Below are 12,448 nucleotides of genomic sequence, written 5' to 3' on the forward strand. Positions count from 1 at the left end.
TTTTCAAATCAATATATTTAATCAGGGTAGTATTATATATGTATCACTAAAACCTTCTTTTATACTAAAGATGTATATATACTTTAGTGTCACATAAAAAATATACACATAAATAATTAATTGATTAAAAACAACCTACTACATACGTAACTATTTATTGATCGAAATCGTAGAAAAACAAAACATAATAAACCTTATTTTAAACAAGTCATTACAATAAAAAAATCTAGGCCACCAACAAAAAAGTAAAGCTTTAGACATTCTAAGTTTAAATTTATTTGCATTCTGTTCACGACAAAACATTCGGCTTCAGTATTCAGCACAAAATCAAATTCAAAATGTTTATATAATCTAAATATTTATTATACTTAAATAGCATGGCCAATTAGCAAATATTTCTATTACTTTCTACGTTACAAATAGATAAAAAATAACATGGATTCTCAACGTAAGTAAATTTTATTGTAAATAATAAATATTGTTTTATGACCTTAGCTTGATTCCGTAGGAGAAAAATAGCTTTAGTTTCTAGATAAACTGCTCTTTTTAAACATTAATTTAAAAAATTATTGAATATCTTAGTCAAAATAATTTTAATTAATAATACAACAAATGTAATAGATACATTAGGGTTTACTCAAACGGTAACCTATTTCTCGCTTTTACATAAGATTTTAAAATGTTTTTTCCTTTCGAAAATATTTGGACCTTTTTGTATATATTATGTATTCCATTTTTGGATCTATCTTCAGTATTGTTTTTGTTATATATTATTTATATAAGCATTACGGAATATATAAAAAAATATGATTTACTCGAACATCCGGGCCTTGAGAAAAAAATGACAAACTAAGTTCGACAACACGACTGATGACGTCATCCTTGACTTTTAAAAACAATTTCAGGATAAATGTATATTGAATGAAATAAAATTTAGTCTTTGGCTCTAAACATGTTTCATTCAATAATAATAGTTTTCCTTGATTTAGCTGTCATACAATATGGCAAGTAACTGCTTGTAATTATATACTTATGTGTACTGGTTGTTGTATATTTGATTAAAGGCTTTTATAACAGTTTTTCCCCTTTTACGGCTGCAAGCCACAAGTGAATCTTCTCGGACTACTTACTCTACTCGATAAAAACCCAATTAAATTTTTTTAGTAGGGGACTGCATTATACACAAATATACAATTCTCCATATTCCAGAGAGCTCATATGGAGATCTTTTAGACCTGACAGACACCGCATCATCATCGTCACATACAGGACTATTTGAAACTAATGAAAATATTGTGCTAGAGCTTCACGACATCAAGAAGGGAGGCCCTACACCCCAAACGGACACGGCGCAGACAGACTCGAAAAAGAAGAGAAGAAAGAAGCGAGCCCAACCAGCAACTGATAAAAGTACTACTTCAACGTCGAGTGCTGCCTCAGATAGTGGGCCCAAGATCGAAGATCAGGGGAAAGAGGAGTTCTATGATGCCAAGGGGAGCGTGCATGCCCTACCAGGTTAGCAGTCTGCACTAGTCTGCACTAGTTATGTTTAGTAATAGTTGTTTTATGTATACGTACCTTACATCCGCTGGGAATCACTGATCTAATTGGTGTACAATTAGATCAGTGATTCCCAGGCCTACAGGGGGGCAATTTGATAGTTAAGGGGGGAAATTTGATTAAGGGGCAATTTGATTGTTAAGGTCACTTAAATTTGATTATTACACGAGACTTGAGACTGAAGTAACCAAATTGGAACCTAATAGAAAGTCTCTGTGCAGCAAGCATGAAGCGGAAATATCTCCACGAAATTTAAAAATCTTTATTAAAGTTTCTGTTTTAAAATTGATTTCTTCTTAAAACCTTTTAAGAAGTTTAATATTCTTAAATAAATAATTAGATTTTTTATATTAAAAAAATTTTCATTTGCAAACATTGAATCCGAAATGAAATAGACCATTGTGCAAAACTGATGCCTGCTTTGCAGAACCTGCTATTATTATTATTAATATTTGACAGATATTTTATAGATATGTAATATATTTAAGACATCAAATAAAGTTTTATTATTATTTAGAGAGTCAAGCAAAGCCTGCTGCACCTTTAGTTCTCGCACAAGCACACTCGGAACATGGACAAGATCCGAAAGCACCCGTAGCCGAGAGAACGTCTGCAACGCAACGCCAGCCTTCCACTATTACGGTAATACCTCATTGTCACTCAGCTTTTACCACTATGCCGCTGCCGGAATCATAACCCTAAACTCGATTGTCACCACTTTACTCTTCTACCGAATTACTCGCAACTATGGCAATAGCAGTGACGCGAGCAGTGGCTGCTCACATCCCTTCAATGTTTCCTTCTAGGTACTAGACTCGCAAAGTAATTGAAAGTTTTGTCCTTATTGTTCTCGTGATGACAATAGGTAACATGTGATGTGTACAACTGTACAATAGGTTATACACCCTTGTGTTAGACACTTCTTTGAAGATTTTGCTTTAAATATTTTTGTTATTAGATATATATACTATTAAAATTAATTGAACTAATAAATACATTTTGTATAAATTCAGTCCAATTTCTTGCTCAGCTCCATGAAACTTCAATAAAAAAATAAAAAAATTGTAAAAGAATACTTTATCAAATTAAAATATTACATTTTGAAGTTTATTTAAGATATTTAATAAAGATTAATATTTTACAGAAACCTGTAGCACCACCCGATTCTTGATGTGTGAAGGTCAAAGATATAGAAGATCTTAAAATAGTTACACAAAGAAATGCCACTGATCACATATTATTAAAGCTCTGCTGTTCCCTTAAAGGTCACCTAAATTGGATTATTCAATAAACCGAAGTAATTAGAAAAAAGTTTTTTATTTGGGTTTAACCTATATTTAATTATAGGTGAAATTGCATAACTAGCTGCCATTGCAACTTTCACACATGCTGTCATCTTTTTAGGGTTTAGTGGATCTTGCGCCACTCTATAACTCAGGTTATCTTAGACCATTTCACCTTTTAGTTAATAATATTTGTTAATAGTTACGTCTTTAATTTATAATTTTATCGTGAATGTTTTGTGCTTTTTGTGAAGCAAGGTATCATCATCAATCTAACCTATCTTTGTTCCCAAACTATTGCAATTTCTCTAAATCCTTACGGCTGACAATATTGTGTGTTATTATTCTAGTATCAGTATTATTAGTATTTTATTATTGTGTATCGACGGCCACCTAACCTTTGTGGTACAATAAAAATAAATAAAATAAAAGTTTGTTCCCGGACTTATGTAAAAATACCATAGTATTTTTATACACTACTAGCTGCCCCCGCGAACTTCGTTTCTCCTCAATGCCTGGCCTACCTTTTTAGTACATACCAACATGGAACGTTTTGCTATGCTACCCCAGAGTGGTATTCCGGAATGAAAACATTTTAGGTTTTTCTGTGATTTTTCTCTAAATAAACCTCAGAGTTCAAGTCATAATTAACAAATAAAAAATAGGGTCTTATTGTAGATGAGTGAAAATTAAGGGTAGGTATGTATTTTTGTATGATGTATCATAAAAAAATAAAAACAAACAATTTTGTCTAAAAAATAAAAAAATTGGATACCCGTTCCCTTATCCCTTAGGGATTTGAAAGATAGTCGATAGTCAGACTCACTGAATACACAAAAAATTTAAAGAATCGGTCGGAGGTTTCGGAGGAGTATGGAAAAGAACACTGTGACACGAGAATATTATATATTAGATTTATTATTATTACCACTTATCACCATGTCTCGCGATAAAGGCCTCCTCTAAATATCGCCATGTTAACCTGTCCTTCGCTATACTGTACCATTCTACCCCAGTTACTTGTATCGTCATGCCAACGCCTCACCTTTCTTCCAGTGCTTCTCTATTTATCCCTTAGGTACCCCGAGATCCCTTCTTTATCCCTTTTTCCGTTCTCTTGTGTTTATATATATTGCATTTTATTCTATAATTGTTTCTGTCATATAAATTTAATTGTTTCATATTCTGACATTGTTGACGTTGTCAATTATTAAAGCCGTGTGGTTGTTTACTTAATTTATTTTTTAATTTTGTTATTAAACTCGGGAGTCCCTTGGTGTGGGACATCCCGGGATTTTTCGGTGACTTTTTTGGTTCATCTGAGACATGAAAATAATAAAAATCAAAGGCAAAATCCCAAACAAGTTTTTGTATAGTGATGGAAAAACCTACTAGACCGAAAAGTAAGAATAAGACTTCTGCAGCAAAGCCAAAATCTGCGAAGAAACGAAAAAGTGATGGTATTTATTTTTATACTTATACAGAATAGTATCAAAAATGCTTAAGTCATATTTATCAGAATCATACATACATATGGGGATTATCTACTAAATTACTATTTTACAAAACACTTACGAATAGTATTTTTTTAGTTGCATTAAAATTCTTACGTTTGCTTACTTCCATTTGCTACTATCATTTGCAATATTGTTCAGTTATTGTTAACCAAAAGCTTTCTTTTCTATATTTATAAGTAGATCGCGAACTTGTTTGGTTTCTTTATTCAGTTTAGAGGTCTTAGGACCTTATTCAAATAACAGAAATAAAAAATCGGTTTAGATCGGTTTAGCTGACAAAAGTTAGTAACAAATCAACTCGATTGATAGTATAATATTACGTGAGTGTGCCCATACAGTGACATAACTTGTTATATCTTGATAATTTCTCCGTATCATGTCGATCATAATTAATCCTTTTAATGCACACCACAAAGTACGGACTGCCCATAATATTTTTAAAATACTGTTTTAAGATCCTTTAAAAAATAATTGTGCCATCGCCAGATAACAGTCACTTAACATTAGGTGAGGTTGGTCTGTATATTTTTTTGAAAAATCCCCAGACCTCGCCACAAGGCACTCTTTCTGGTGTAAGTATCCAAGATAAGTTGACCTATTGGAATCCTAATCTAAATAAAACATAATTGGAGAAATTCTCTGTTTGTTTAGGACCCACGTGCTCAATGTTCTTGGCTGATTTAACGAGGAAATTAATGTTGAAAAAGAAAGAGGAAGCCGAAGCACCCACAAACATAGTCCGTTAGTGTTACTAAATTATTCATTTACGTTTCTCATTGTAATGGATTTAAGCAATCGAATTTTTGTTTTCATAGAAACAATAATTGAAAGCCTCACTAACGCACTACCGGTGAAACTGTCCAGAAAAACACCACCTAGAAAAGATTCGCCTATGAAAATAGAAGCGTTACAGGAATACGCACCCGAATTACTTTCTAATGACACACTTGATATACCTAGACCGGTAATTATTATTGCTGATGAACCATCCAGTGATACTCTTGGTTTAAAGAACAATTTGAAGATACCAAAAATGCCACTAACAAGCAGTGATGTGTTCAAAGCGCCGGAAAGGAAAATTAGAATTCCAACTGAAGATGTTGCCGTTAATACTGGAAGTGATAAGGATGTTGCGGGTGAAATTGCCAAATATGTAAGCACGTTGAAGAGGATATCACTTATTGCTGAAGAGTTTAATCAGAAGACGGGTAAGAGAAACATATTAAAAGGCATAGATAGTTAATATGTTGCAACATGTGAAACTAAGTATGTGTATCTTTATAAATACGGAAAAAGCTTTTTTTATTTAACCCTTTATCTACCAAAACAAAGCCGAGGGACATCAAATAGAGATAGGAACATCGCGTACTCACTCACTCTGCCAGACAGCGTGTATAGTCACTACGATTGTTGTTGTTACCATTAGTAACATCACAAAGGATGATAAAAAAATCTATTTCTTTCTTTCTTTATTGTCTCATATTATACTACTCATTATTACTGTACTCATTATTTGTTAGGTGTAATTGGAATTAATTGTTTCAGCCAAAAATCTTAAAGAAATCGTGGATAGTGTGCAAGAAGATCTTATAAAAAAATTGGAAGAAATTAAAACGGAACAAGGAGCGAATCCAGCCAGTAAAATAAACCTTCAAATTGAAGCAGCGACTGCATCTAAGAAATGACGTCACAGAAAAATAAAACGCTGTCAACATGTGTCAAAATGTTTGATCGGCTTGACAAAATTTCTCGTAAATAAATCCGCAAAAATTTCACAGTTGTTTTACTAAATCTTACGTGTAGAATGTAGGCTTTCAAACACACAGAAAAAGGTATTATAGTAAGTAGTACAGCACGTATTTTTAATTAGTATATTTAAAAATCAATAATAAATTTTACTCTTACATTGCTTCTTAGATGAATATTCATGACTCCCCAAAACTCTCCAATTCAAAAGAAACAAAAATTGCTTTTGGGCGGATGACGTCACGAAGTAAGATGACTAAAGGTAAAGTTTGGTTCATAACGATTTTCAGATAATTGAGGCCTCGTATTGTACCTAAAGTGTGAAAGACATCTGTACAGTTTGCCGGCTAGTGAACTGTGTGTTTAAATTTATATGTAATAAAAGTCAAGTGTATCGGTTTAATATATTTTGTGCAAGCTGCATAATGCATACCCTGCCTCCTGCTGATAGAGGACAAGGCTTTGTTTTTAATTTATGTTATTATTATTAATTACTTGATGTCATGTGGAACAAGGTGTAATAGTTGCAGCTCCTTACAAACGTGTAAAAAAACATGGCGATTAAAAAGGCGAGGAGTTTATTGCCAGTTTCTTCCATTCTACGCTCTTGATTTGAGAACTGGCACTAAATGTAAAGTTAGAAGCATTTCATATACATTTCTTTTTTTGACGTTCATAAGTGTACATTGTGTTACCTATATGATTAAATGATAAATATATGAGAGGGTGAGACCTAACAACCCTATGGGTCCCGAAGCCATACAGATGTGCCCTGACACATAATAGAACAACCAAGTGAGCCGTGTCAGCAGTTGGTCAATGTTCAAATGATCTTTGAACAACGACTTTACGTAATTAGCCATGTGTTTAGTCTGCGAAATATATAATATATCAAAGATATATGTCACATTTTCAATTTCACAGATCTAAAACATATAACGCATGAGGAAAAGAGAGAAGAAAAGACAAAACCTGTAAAAATACCAATTATATATCTCAAGAAAAATAACGCACAAAGCAGCGGGCATCTTGATATAGCAGGTATAGTTTATATTTAAATGAGTATTAATGTCATATTATATTAATCGATACAATTTTATTATAATAGGCTATTTGATTTTATATAAACATTTCAGATGATTTATTGACTATAACTTCAGAAATTGTTGTTTTTTATTTTTCCATTCATTCATTCATTTAAATACCCTTCAAAACGTTTATATATATGTATGATGCTATCGCACCAGTCCCTATTATGTAACATTCATGTAAACATTAGTTTTTAGTGCGGTAAATACCATTATGCGATTTTGGTTAAATTTTAATAGTGTATTCTGTATAAAATGAGGTATAAATGATGTGCAGAGGCAAAATATTTCAAATACATTAATAAAATTGCAATTTACAATGAAAGTTAAAATACTATGAAAACAGACAACTTTGTACCTGATACATAAATTGAAAGAGTAGCATTACCATGCCATGATAAATTTCTCATTAGGTAATATTCTATCGTACTTAGCAGTAAATACTGTGTATATCGGTGAAATATTCTCTAAAGAAATTAAACTTTACAACAACGTATTTTCATACTGTCAAATAGCCTATTTAGACCAGTGCAGATAGCCTTTAAAATAAATAAAAAGTGAAAAAAATTACAGTAGGATGAAACCCATTAGAAAAGGAGGGGAATATGATCAAAATGAAAGGAAAAATAAATTACGGTCGATCTGAGGTCGGGAAGGGGTAGGGGGGGGAGTTTTAAGGATAAAAAACGGTTTATCTCGATTTCCGGCAAAACTAAAAGTCCTATCGAAGAAAGTTAAATGGCAAAGTTGTAGGCAATAAAAAGATCTACAACTTTTGTATTTGCAAATTTTTCACATATCCTCAAAATTTAGGTGAAAAATTCAAAAACCAACTTTTTGGTTTTTTATTTCTATGTTTTACGGATTGTTTTTTAGGGAAGGGGATGACGGGTCTGGGCGTTACTGCATACGATTTTTTTGCATTTTCCGAGAAGATTTACTATGGTAATATATATATATTTCTTTACCATAGGAAAGTAGAGATTTCAACGCACTGAAAGCACATCAACTTTTTTAAAAAAGCTGAAATTTTGACGTCAGAATTTTCGATTGAAAAATAGGGTGTTTTTTCGATATTAATTCAAAATAAGGTGAAAAAATAAATATTTTTAATCAAATAAATTACAGTATATTTGGGACATAATAAGGTAAGTTTTCACCAAATTTCGTTCAAAAAAATAAATTTTTGTAAAAGATAGAAATAAAAAACCAAAAAGTTGGTTTTTTGAATTTTTCACATAAATTTTGAGGTTATGTGAAAAATGTGTGAATACAAAAGTTGTAGATCTTTTTATGACCTACAACTTTGCCATTTAGTTTTCTTCGATAAGACTTTTTGTTTTGCCGGAAATCGAGATAAACCGTTTTTTACCCTTAGAACTCCCCCCCCTACCCCTTCCCGAACTCAGATCGACCGTAATTTATTTTTCCTTTCATTTTGATCATATTCCCCTGCTTTTCTAATGGGTTTCATCCTACTGTAATTTTTTTTGGTTTCAAAAATTATCGGCACTGGTCTAATTGAATTAGAGTTGAAGTGTTATCTAATATATTAACATCAACTAAACTATCTTGTTTTTTCCTCTTGATTTAAAATCTAATGCGGATATTAGAGTGTATTTAGATCTGTTGTGTGAGTAATTATGAATTGCCCATAAATTAGTTTGCTTCCATCCATCCTGTATCATTCTTCTAACCCTGCATTATAGTAGATCGCGAATTTATATACCTTTATAGTAATATTTTTATTGTTTACTAGCTGGCCTGGCGAACATCGTACCGCCTAACAGTCGATTCTTTATTTTTTTTAAATACTTATTCTGCTATTCGGGACACCGGTCTAGCTAGTAAGATAAAAAAAAGAAAGTTAATAAGACAACAAATACATTATGTCAAAAAATAAAAATTTACCTTCCCGGAACCCCTCACTAACATTTGAACTTTATGATATGGTATTATAGTTAAAATTGACTTTTAAGTTTTATTACGAATATTTTGTATGGGAATATAGAAAAGTGTTGTTTTTAGACTTTTTTACTCAATTTTTTTAAATTTTTCTCTCCGTAAGAACCATCCTCGTACTTCAAGGAATATTATTAAAAAAAAATCAGACAAATCGGTCAAGCCGTTTTCATGTTATGTCGTGACAACGGAAAACGGTTTTCATTTTTATATATTGTTTATATTAATAATAGTTTGCACTTCTGTCATAATTTTGGTTTTAGCAGATTCTCATAAGCGTCAATACCTTTTAAGTTTCTTTAAACCTTTAAAATCTAGTGTGCTGTGTAATGTGAATATTAAAAATATCATGTAAGGAATATATATTTATTGGATATATAGTTAGCAATGTATACTTTTAGGTGAACCAGCGACAAGTAGAAAAGCAAAGACCGCAACAAAGAAGCTCGAATTACCAAGTAAATATTGGTTTTATTTTAATGTAACGTAGTATAAATAAATGAATATAGCAATAATTAAAAAAAACCATAAGCCAAGCGATTAAGTGTAGGTCTTAAGCCTTTTGTGCTTTAGAACTTTACGTAATAAACTGTGAAACAAAACAAAACATCGTGAAGAAACCGGCACGTCTTAAACCCAAAAACGCTGACTTGCTTGCTCATCGAAACAGCATAGGCCCAGTTTTAATATCCAACATACCGTTGATAATTGCTAAGAGTCATAAATATTTCTATAGAGTGTACAGAAAAAAGTCGTTAAGATATAGAAATCTGTCGTCACATAAATTTTTCAGTACTAATTCAATATGATTACAGAACCAGAAAAGCAACCCAGCAGAATACCAAGGCGGAACATAAGTTTCATAAAGAAGAAGCCATCTAAGGATATTGACCGCGTTTTCCTGCAAAACCAAAATGTTCAGAGAGTACAAATATTTAATTCGCCAGGTATATTTTTTTTTTACGGGGGCTATCGAGAAAGGTAAATTATAACAAAATGTTAATGCCCATGGATAACACATGGGGTCTTTCAAGTTGGCATTACCAGCCTTTAAGGAAGACTCTTCTCTTGAAAGCCCCTAAGTCGATGGAAATACCTGGTAGCTGGTTCCAAAAAAAGGTAGGGCACGGCAAGAAGTGTCCTTAAAAGGCTCTGTTGTGGAGCGTGTGTTGCTACGGTCCGTTGATAAAACGTTCAGTAAAACATAAATATTTAGTTCTGACGAGTGCTAAATATATTCTAAAAACAGATGTTAAATAATCAGGCAATAACTTTTATTGTGAAGTGAATATTGTAATTTAAACATATACTTAGAAAAGATTAATGGATAGTAAAAATATTTCCAGTAATTTTATAAAAATCCCTTAATTGTATAATAGGTACTCATTATAAACTAAATAAAAAAATTGGTTAAGATACACACATAAAACAAAAATAAAATAAAATAAATAAAAATAAATTTATAAAAATAAAAATATTTAAATTAATAATTTTAGGTTTAAGAGATGTGGATGCGCCGGTTTCTGTTACTGCGACGAGGCCAATTCCAACATTAGGAATCATTTATGGAAACTCAATATTCAGCAGTGATGTTTACAATGGTTATAAACTAATACATTTTTACATACATTAAAAAATATTATATATAAATAAATATGGTATCAGCTATGAACCTTGCATGATAATTATGAATTAACCAAACTTAATTTCACTGTCATAAAAAAGGGACAAAAATATTTTATAACAGTTATCTTTTGAAAACAAAATTATTATTAAATCCTGTAAAGAATCTCGGTAAAAGAACTGGAGAAACTTGGGTTCCCAGTTATAGTTAATTTGAGGGTTTAAAAAGAATTCAGATTGCAAAGAATATTTGATCAATTCGGTAAATTTGTGACGATTGAATGTAATGAATCACGGCTTCAATTTTTTTTCTACGTATTTTACTCGGCAATGGTGTATCATGCAGTAATGTGGTGACACATGCTCTTTAACCCCATAGAAATTAATTAAAACATCATAATTTGTAAAATGAACGACAGAAGGTACAAATTTTCGACTATAACCTAACCCTTGAAGTTAAAAGTAAGGCTAGAACCAGAATAAATATATGTGACTACTTATGTCTCGCGCGTGTTTTTTTAATGTTAAAATATTGCTTTTAGATTATTTCCTAGGATCAATAGAACAACACCGTGACCAGTTTCGCCCACAAGAAGGTGAAATTGCCAATAATGCATCGAGTGTAAGAAGCAGTTCATCAAAATCTGGTAATATTATTTATTCACAAATATACATGATACCGGCATTAAACAAGGGAGTGGGGGAAAGTTTTCGCATCGCGGCACACAAACGTCAACTGATTGACCAATCACGCGATCGACACGTCCCTCTCCCGCCGCCCCCCTCCCAGTGATACCTAAAAATCGCTTCTGCGCAGGCAAGGAGATTTGTTCAAGATGTTTGCCGGTATTTATACATCGAAATTAAAAATAATATTAAATACATAATATAAGCAATATCGGTAACGTGAAGTCACTCTGCGAACATTTAAAGACGTTAAAGATTCGGAGACAGCATTCAGTAGGCGCAACGTCTTAGCGGGGATCTGTGAACCGCCTGGTTCTAGACCTTGGTTTCGCAAACAACCATGGCACGCACCATCGCAGATATACCCTAGGCATTTTTTTTTTATTTATTTTTTTTATATACATGTGTCTTTACTAAGACATCATGGAACATTACAATCTAGCCTAACTTAAGACTAATAAGTAATTTAAGTCTAACCTAATTTATTACAAAGGATATTTAACATAAGAAAGTGTCCAATAACACTACTTACAGTCTCTATTAAAGGGAAGACACTTTGTTCTTGTGTTCTATTTTTTTTTTAATCACTGTTTAGCACTTAATACTAACGTGCACTAACACTAATTCACTAGTTCAAACGGTTTTGTCCTTTTCAATCTTCTCACTAGGCCCGTGGTGTCAAGGAGTTGAATAGCCTCGACATTCACGTGATGGTGGAGCCTATGTTCGTGGGCTCCGGCAGTCTTTTTTATTACTGTGGCGACGTCCTCTACATTAAGGTCCCGATGGAGGTCGTTATTGCGAATATACCAGGGAGCATTGACTATTCCCCTGAGCACTTTGTTTTGGAATCGTTGGATTACTTGGATGTTACTATTACTGGTACAGCCCCACAGCTGGCAACCATAAGTCCATACAGGTGTCAGGACTTGTTTGTAAATCAATAATTTATTTTGAACTGATAGCGCGGAATGCCTTCCGA

At 32.4% G+C, this 12,448-nt stretch overlaps 3 protein-coding genes across 4 annotated transcripts in view; all 3 read left to right on the forward strand.

Annotated features, from left to right (window-relative positions):
* Positions 1–270: 270 nt before the first annotated feature.
* On the forward strand, positions 271–2,871 carry LOC125056706. Of its 2 annotated transcripts, none has more exons than XM_047659983.1 (4): positions 271–448; positions 1,210–1,515; positions 2,078–2,202; positions 2,705–2,871. In XM_047659983.1, exons 1-4 carry the CDS (start codon positions 436–438, stop codon positions 2,729–2,731), a joined length of 471 nt encoding a protein of 156 aa, XP_047515939.1. In that variant the 5' UTR covers positions 271–435; the 3' UTR covers positions 2,732–2,871. The 2 variants fall into 2 exon arrangements, with proteins under 2 accessions (XP_047515939.1, XP_047515940.1); XM_047659984.1 differs by having other exon boundaries at positions 274–448; positions 1,303–1,515.
* A 1,180-nt stretch (positions 2,872–4,051) lies between these two features.
* LOC125056825 lies at positions 4,052–6,133 on the forward strand. The gene is made up of 4 exons (XM_047660125.1): positions 4,052–4,303; positions 5,012–5,101; positions 5,176–5,568; positions 5,906–6,133. Exons 1-4 carry the CDS (start codon positions 4,222–4,224, stop codon positions 6,043–6,045), a joined length of 705 nt encoding a protein of 234 aa, XP_047516081.1. The 5' UTR covers positions 4,052–4,221; the 3' UTR covers positions 6,046–6,133.
* LOC125056863 overlaps positions 6,061–12,448 on the forward strand; it is a 42,031-nt gene continuing 35,643 nt past the window's right edge. The window contains exons 1-7 of the mRNA XM_047660180.1: positions 6,061–6,192; positions 6,278–6,368; positions 7,031–7,147; positions 9,558–9,614; positions 9,972–10,103; positions 10,653–10,757; positions 11,322–11,426. Of these exons, the coding sequence (XP_047516136.1) occupies positions 6,278–6,368; positions 7,031–7,147; positions 9,558–9,614; positions 9,972–10,103; positions 10,653–10,757; positions 11,322–11,426 (607 nt within the window). The 5' untranslated portion in view covers positions 6,061–6,192. The remainder of the gene's footprint in view (positions 6,193–6,277; positions 6,369–7,030; positions 7,148–9,557; positions 9,615–9,971; positions 10,104–10,652; positions 10,758–11,321; positions 11,427–12,448) is intronic.

This window comes from Pieris napi, chromosome 15 (assembly GCF_905475465.1).
Source record: "Pieris napi chromosome 15, ilPieNapi1.2, whole genome shotgun sequence".
Taxonomy (NCBI): Eukaryota; Metazoa; Arthropoda; class Insecta; order Lepidoptera; family Pieridae; genus Pieris; species Pieris napi.

What these genes read in the sequence shown, in the direction of transcription:
- LOC125056706 (XM_047659983.1), top strand. An exon ending in GAGCGTGCATGCCCTACCAG is followed by an intron (nt 1,516 to 2,077) that starts GTTAGCAGTCTG and finishes ATTATTATTTAG; the next exon opens with AGAGTCAAGCAAAGCCTGCT. An exon ending in GCCAGCCTTCCACTATTACG is followed by an intron (nt 2,203 to 2,704) that starts GTAATACCTCAT and finishes AATATTTTACAG; the next exon opens with AAACCTGTAGCACCACCCGA.
- LOC125056825 (XM_047660125.1), top strand. Translation starts at nt 4,222, where the DNA reads ATGGAAAAACCTACTAGACCGAAAAGTAAGAATAAGACTTCTGCAGCA. An exon ending in GAAGAAACGAAAAAGTGATG is followed by an intron (nt 4,304 to 5,011) that starts GTATTTATTTTT and finishes CTGTTTGTTTAG; the next exon opens with GACCCACGTGCTCAATGTTC. An exon ending in AGAGTTTAATCAGAAGACGG is followed by an intron (nt 5,569 to 5,905) that starts GTAAGAGAAACA and finishes TAATTGTTTCAG; the next exon opens with CCAAAAATCTTAAAGAAATC.